Source organism: Lathyrus oleraceus, chromosome 1 (assembly GCF_024323335.1).
Source record: "Lathyrus oleraceus cultivar Zhongwan6 chromosome 1, CAAS_Psat_ZW6_1.0, whole genome shotgun sequence".
Lineage (NCBI taxonomy): Eukaryota > Viridiplantae > Streptophyta > Magnoliopsida > Fabales > Fabaceae > Lathyrus > Lathyrus oleraceus.
This window is the reverse complement of record NC_066579.1, coordinates 149773002-149780780: the sequence shown is the minus strand read 5'-3', so window position 1 is coordinate 149780780 and position 7779 is coordinate 149773002. Positions and strand designations below refer to the sequence as shown.

General features: G+C 35.2%; 1 protein-coding gene across 1 annotated transcript; it reads right to left on the bottom strand.

Moving 5' to 3' along the window:
- Positions 1-6037: 6037 nt before the first annotated feature.
- On the bottom strand, positions 6038-6481 carry LOC127096441 (uncharacterized). The gene has a single exon (XM_051035010.1). It carries the CDS (start codon positions 6479-6481, stop codon positions 6038-6040), a length of 444 nt encoding a protein of 147 aa, XP_050890967.1.
- Between the last annotated feature and the right edge of the window lie 1298 nt (positions 6482-7779).

Below are 7779 nucleotides of genomic sequence, written 5' to 3'. Positions count from 1 at the left end.
TGGTGAATAAGTGAGGAATCGTGGCTCAACAATGCTTGGTGAGGTCCGAATCAACAGCTGCCATGTGAGAGCTTCAATGCAACAGTGCGGTTCCTTGGCTTTACAGTGATGAAATGATGCTTGCTAAGGCTCCAAAGATGTTGGTAGATGAAGGCACAATGGACAGTAGCACAAGTTCTTTGCAGATTTTCAGAAAAAAATTCAGATGAGGAATTGAGTGTTTTTGAGAGAAAATGATTCAGATCTCGTTTTTCAAAAGTGGCTAGGGTTTTTCAATCAGAAATGAGTCATATATACTCTGTTTAATAATGCATAAGCTTGGTTAGTGGAATGGTAATCACATTAGCTCAAATGAAGTGTTTTGGTTAATTGGTGAAATCCACTCAAATTGCATGTGCATGGCATGCTACAGTGCGAAATGGGCTTAGGCAATCTCCAAATGTAATTTCTGAACATTGGCAATTGATAAAAAGTGTAGGAAATGGTTAATTTGAAAGTTCATTTTTCACCCCTCTCTTTTTTAATTCAATGCACTTGAAAAAGGCCATTTTGATTGGATGATTTTTGGTGAAATGTGATGAAGGATTTGGATAGAGCATATCAAATGTGACTTGTAGCAAAAAACCTCACTCAATTTGGCCAAATGGTTTGAAAGTTATCTCACTTTGAAGTTCAAAAATTCTTGAGAAAGATTTGATCATAACTTGCCAACCACACATGAGAAATGAGTGTTCTTGGACTTTTTGGAAATGGGAGAACAAGATCTTCAACTTTCAGGTTGGACAAAAATTCATTTGAAGCTTTTATGATGAAGTAATTTTGAGGAGAAGAACTTTCCATTTTTGGCAAATTCCAATTACAGGTCAACTTACTATTTTTGGAAACTTTTTGTCTGACCTCCAATTCTTCACTGTGGATGTTTGACATGTTATATGAGGCTTATATGGACATGAATGAGACCTCTCAAACCAATTCCCACCATCAAATCACTGATTAAATGCACAGTTGACCACAGTTGACTTCAGTTGACTTTGCTAGGGTTTTGGTTGACTGAACCATGTTCTGATGAATTCCAAGCCCCTACCACTTGAGATCTTGATTCAAAATGATGTCACAACTCATATGAACTCTTGATGAATGATCATGGTGCCCAAATTCTTCAAGAATGGCCACCATCCACTGTTCAATGACTAATTTGACTGATTTGACCTAGCTGGCTTCATCTGCAAGTAACATGGTTAGATGACAATATTTTTGTACTTTTGGTTAATAGATAGATGAAAAGCAATGATATACAAATGCAATACATGCTTGGTGATCAAGAACCACACTCACAAGATAACCCACCCACTAGGAGGGAAGCAAAGGTGCACAAAGATCCTTGAGGCAATGATATAGTATGATATGATGCCATGAGGGATCTTAGGGACAAAATTGGGGTCTTATAAATCCTTTTGTTCTTTAAATACTTTGTTATCATCAAAACCTTTTAAGGGCATGAACAAATCTTGTCCAACAATCTCCCCCTTTTTTATGATGACAACCAAATGAATTTAGGAATAATGGTTGATGATTTAATTAACACAATCTAACATCAAAATCTGAGGTTTGTAAGTTCCCTCTGAGTTACACAGTCCATTAAGGTGAGATTTGTAAGCTCCCCTTAAGTTTGATAGTCCATTAAGATGATATTTGTATGCTCTTTGATGACTTCTCGAAAAGTGTAGTGATAGTGTCGCAGTAACAAAATATCGAATCCACGGGGGCTCCTTTTTAATAAGACAACATGTCTGCAATATATAGAAAATAATAAATGGGGTGGGGGTGTTAAGATTTCAAAGTGAAATTAGCAAAGAACTCATACAGAATTATGAAAGCCCTCAAGGTGTGTCTAGAATCCCCTATTTATCTATTTTTGATGTTTGATGTCTTACATGAATAATCTCATCACTATAATCCCACATAGAATTAACCAAACCGCTATAATTAATCCCTTGCGATATAGCTCACTAATCACTACACAAAGCTTCATATCCCTAGTTCACTAGCGTAAGAAGGATTAGATGATGCAACATAGCGTTTACTCACTAGACACTACTCGGGGTTTCCAATTCCTAGTTAACCATTGTAAGCATAAAAATTGCCATAGGTCTAACACATACACTAGTGATCAGGATTCCCTATGTGCCCAAAATCAGATTAAAAGATTATTTCACATAAAAAGAATTATGAATGATAAACAATTGAATAAAATTATAGATTAAAGCATTCATGTAAAGTCAAATCAACATATTGCCCAACAATATTGAAATAAGTTCATCATAACACAACCTAGCCTAAAGGAGTTTAACTACTCATTATTCAAAATAAAATACCAAAAATTATTGAAGAAAATAGCATATAAGATCCCTCAAATTATTGGCCTTCAATGACTCCAAATACGCTCAAAAACCACTTCTGATTCTCCAAAATCGTACTCTCTATGCCAAAATTTGTAACCCTTGAGAAAGTGAAGAAAATCCCCTTTTATAGCCTTCAGAATGGACTAGAATGCGTCAGAAAAGGTCATAAAAAAGGAGTTGTCATGCACGTGATGACCTGCATCGTGTGATGCAGCCTTTATGTCTCTATCGTGTGTGTGATGATGCGCGTGATTATTCCAGTGGCTGCAGGCTTTTGCTCCCTTTTTCACCTAAATTTTCACTAAGTCAAATTTCTTCACACTTAGCTATTTTTTCCCCATTATTTGGTCTTTCTTCATTTTTTCTCATCTCCAACTTATTTTGATATATTTCTTCGACCGATTTTATGCAATGATGGACTGTCATCACAACCCCAAACTTGAATTGTTGTTTGTCCTCAAGTAACTCGCTTGCAACTTCATATTCCAACAAAAGAAAGCCGCACAATAACAGTTGAACATTACCATATAATGTATTTTTTTTGTTACCTGACCATCCTTCTAGCTTCCAACTTCTATCTGGAAAATTCAGAAAACGTCATCTACCTTTGATGAGTACTCAACCTGACTCTCATCTCACTTTGACTTACTCAATGGATATGGTCATCTCTTAATCAACATGTAAAATCAATTATGCTTATCTTGATGATGTTCAACTATAATTCATCAAATAAATCAAAACACACACATTTAAGGACTGTTTAGGTTGTAACTTAGCTTATGTTCGGGTAGGATATTTTTGGGAATGTAGGTTTAGACCTTTGGAGTTAAGTAGCTAGTTCTCCTTCAATCATCATACCCCTTTGTTCCTTCTTGGTGCTACTAGATATTTTTCTATTGTGGTCCTTATTATGCTTAACATTCTTTTTCTTTTCTCTCTTTTTTTTGAAGAAGTTTCTTTTTCCACTTCTTGTTTTCTCATAAGTTTTTTTTTGAATTTTTTTACCAATTTTATCTAGTACCCCAACCCCAAACTTAAAACTTTTCTTACTTTTAAGAGCAACGTCAAACTTAATCATTTTCATACAACTTAAGAACTACAATTCTACCTAACTCCAAAGAGAGGGTGGAAAAAAAATCTTTTAAGTCACACGGCTAAAAATTAAGGCTAAGTCACCAAAAGAAAGACCAAGCTCAAAGTGGTTAACAACAAATATACCTATTACTACAGGGTAGTTTAAAAAGGCTCAAAGTTATAAACAAACAATTGCATCAGTGTGTGTTAATAAATCAAGACAAATTTTATCGGAAATAGTTCAAACCAGACAAAACAATAATGTGTAGATACACTCAATAAGAAAGAATAGTGAATAATGGAATTTATTTGGCTCAAACCTTACTAGTTGGGGTATTTGAAGGTTGAGTACAAGTCCTTTGATTCTTTTCTCATCCTTTGCCTTCATGTTGTAAGTTAATTTCCTGATGGTAACATTCTTTTTGATCATTTGTTCAATGCTAAAGTGATAAACTTGTAAATCTGAAGAAAAAAAACACAGCTACAAACTTGTTTATTAAAGATATTTGAATGAATAGTATAAATGGGGAGAGAACTTATAGTGACTATTACTCTTATCAAGGTTACATTTGAAAATAAAAATAAAATCTTCTAAAACTTAAAAATAAACTAAATGTATTTTCATATGTCATTGTTTCAGAAAAGATCATGTGTATCATTCATTGTGTTTAAGTCATTATTCTACCTCGTCTATTATACGCGCATATGGTCTCTCCTCCTTGCTTGCTTTTGATCTTAGTTGGTGAAGTAATTCTCCATCTCTTCGGCTGATTCAAACTGGGCTCTTAAGCTCTGAGCCAACATATGGTCTTCTTGCTGATTATAGAAGTCTTGGAACATAAGAACGAATCTCAGAGGTTCAAAAGACAAAGTGGGTGAAACTTCTGTTATCCACCATGTAACCCCCATTGCGTGAGCTTCCATTCTTCTTTGGAACTATAAAGCTTGTTGACCTTGCATCTGTTGTGGTTTTTGTTGTGCTTGTGGTTGGTAGAATCCTTCATCATGTCCAGCTTGATTGTCTTCTTGATCATTTTGAGCAGCGTCTCCTTGATGCATGTTTTGCAGCCTTCTTATGGCGAAGTGTTAAGAGGTTCTTTCAGACTGATCATCTCATCATCGGGGTAAACGGGCACACCTGATCTCCTACACAATTCATTTATAACATAAAAATGCCCACAAGCCTTTTGTTCAATGTTATCCATATATTTTATATTTTCAAAAGACCTAAACACCGCTTCACAATGAATTATGATTGATTAGGTACAACCTCTAAAGTTTGCACGAAAAATGAGGCCTAAGCCCTCAGAATTTGGAGAAATTGGATGGTTTTGAGACGTAGTGCTAAGCCACGCTCTACCACTCATTTCGCCCCTGGTCTACAAAAAGTATCTAACATTACTTGGGCCATTTCCTCGTTTATAACTTTGTGCTCGCGTCTATAGTTCATAAGAGCCCACATGGGAGGAGGCTGAAAATTAAAAAGAGAATTTATAGATGAAGGAGAATAGTCAATATACTTACCTCGCACATAAGAGGTGTAGGGGTTTACCTCTCCAAATGCCATGTTTGCGTAAAATTCTAGGCTTATGCTTTTATTAGTTTCATGAATCATATTGTCGAAACTTACTCAACGCCTTTGTTGCAAAACTTCCCCCACTTCCTAAAAACCTTGCAAATCATCCAAAGTGAATGCTCCCTCCTTCACAATGTGGTAATCCACTAATTTGAGGTATTTTTCAACATGACCTCTAAGAGAAAATTGAGATTTTGGAAGGTAGGAGCGTTAGAAGTTAGGGCATCCCTAGAGGATGAACCTCTTGTCAATCGTCCTCTCTTTGAAGCCATTTTTACCTATAACAACAACACAAAAATAACACTACATAGAGAAAAAGAAAAAATACGTAGAGATTACTCAGATGAATATGTAAAAAGTAGAAGGAGTAGAGAAAGATTTTTGGAAAAAGTGATTTAGAAATCATTATTTATAGGCCAACTATTCGTTACCATCGTTCCATTATACATCCATCGTGCGGCTGATGGCAACGGTCACCTCCAACGTCTCTCTCTAACGTTCATATCACGCACGTCATACCCTCAACACACACACACGAAGTTAACGTTACTCAGATTCTCCGAATGTCTCAATTCCGCGTGTTATGAACATATCACGCACACGAAGGAGTCATGTCACGCGCGTGATAGCCTGTGTGATTATTCCAGGGGCTGGAGCTTTTTCTTCTCTCTTTTTTCTTCTTTTCTTCTCATTTGCTTTTTATTTCTTCTCTTCTTTTACCTATTTTCTCTTTTAGAAAAATAACACACAAATTGGCATGTTTAAAAATTTAAATTCAATGCAAAATAAATTAAATTCTTACCAATGGGTTACCTCCCATCAAGCTTTTATTTTCTGTCATTAGTTTGACGATTCATGCCTAAGGCACGTCAGGTGCAAGGGATACCCTCATGTCGGTCAATTCACTTGTTTCTTTTCCTTTGTCTACCTTACTACTTTTTTCCTCCAGATGGTAGCAAGTATCCAAGTCCTCCATATATAGTGTTCAGTCATACACCTTGAAAACTACTTTTGCTTTGTTGAACTTCAAGACAAGTTCACCCATTTCCACATATATCTTTGTTTTCTCGGTTGCTAAAAATGGGCGTTCGAGAATAATTGACCCTTCTGAATCTCCTTTTGTATCAAGCACCATAAAATCTACAGGAAACACTAAACCATCGACATGTACTAACACGTCTCGTAAGATACCAAGCGATTGAGTAACAGATGAATCAACTAAAGTGAGAGTCATGTTACTCTGTGTGATATAACCCACGTTCAATTCTTTAACCTTTTTCACTGGCATGACATTTATACTAGATCCTAACTCACATAAAGCATATGGGATCTTTACTCCACCAATACTACAAGAAACAGTAAACTTACTTAGGTCTTTTAGCTTTGGTGGAAATATTTGAGGCATTGCCATATCATTCTTTTCAGTCATGTTTAGCTATTCCTTGACCACTTTCTCTTTCGCCCCCTTTAGTAATGCCTTCATAAATTTATCAAACTTAGGCAATAGTTCTAAAATCTCATGAAACAAAATACTTACCTGAAGTGTAGTCTACATCTCCTTGAACTTTGCAAACATCCTTGTTTCATCGTTCTGAACTGGTTTCTTATTAATTATGGGATCTAGTGGTTTTATGTAATCCGGTAGTTCTAGGTTTGGATCATTCAGGACTTACTTCTTTGTTCTTCTCCAAGGGGAGTTTTATCTATTATTTTCTCAATGGTGACTCCTTTTTCCTCTTGGTCACCCTGATTTCCACTTTCCTCTTTTTTAATCACATCCTCTTCAATTATTTCATCTTCATCATTTTTGGTGATCATCTTAAAATTTATGTCCATAGCCTTATATGATTCATTCTTAGGATTATCTACAGTATTACATGTAAATCCTCCACTTGAGCTAGGTAAAGCAACTATTTGTCTAGATAACTGACCAATCCGCATCTTCATCCGCTATCACACACGGGTTAAAAGCAAGTAATTAAGAATGATAGTCTAGGGAAGCGACACTCGAGTATCCTATCGCAAAGAATCTTGGCAAATTAACAAAATAAGAAAACGAAATAGGGGGGGTCGATTTGATTAAGAATAAGGGATTATAAAAAGTATTATGAAATAAGCTTATCTACTGATTTGGTTTCCTAACTTATCATTGGTTAATATAATTTTCATGCCCTAAGAGGATTCTAATCCGTTTTCGATTATAGCAATAATAACAAGCGCATAGATACTAGTATATGATATGTGTTCCTAATTTCTAAATTAAGCAAACAAATTCCGAATTAAGTAAACGGGTTAAGCACAAACGAATTAAGAAAACACGATTTTGGAACATATATCAATTGAAATTAATCAACACATATTCTATAGAAATTGAATAAAGCGCACAAGATATATAACAAAATTGTGAAAGGGAAAAGACATTTGATTGAAAATTAAGAAACGTCAAAGTATCGGCTGAAATCGATTACAACATATCAACCTTGTGAACTTTAGTTCTCCATAAAATTCGTATCCTAGCCTCTAATTTTCGTTAATGCAGAATATGATTATTGTATCAACGAAAATCCTTATAAAACAAAAGAGAAATTCGGGCCCTTATGGGATCCAACCTGAAAATACAAAAATTGGTCCAAACTAACTATTTTAATTACATATGTAACTTCAACGAATTATTTGACCCTCCTTCACTCCAAATATTCTTTTGACTTCAACATGAAACTTGTATGT

What these genes read in the sequence shown, in the direction of transcription:
- LOC127096441 (XM_051035010.1), bottom strand. Translation starts at nt 6,481, where the DNA reads ATGACTGAAAAGAATGATATGGCAATGCCTCAAATATTTCCACCAAAG.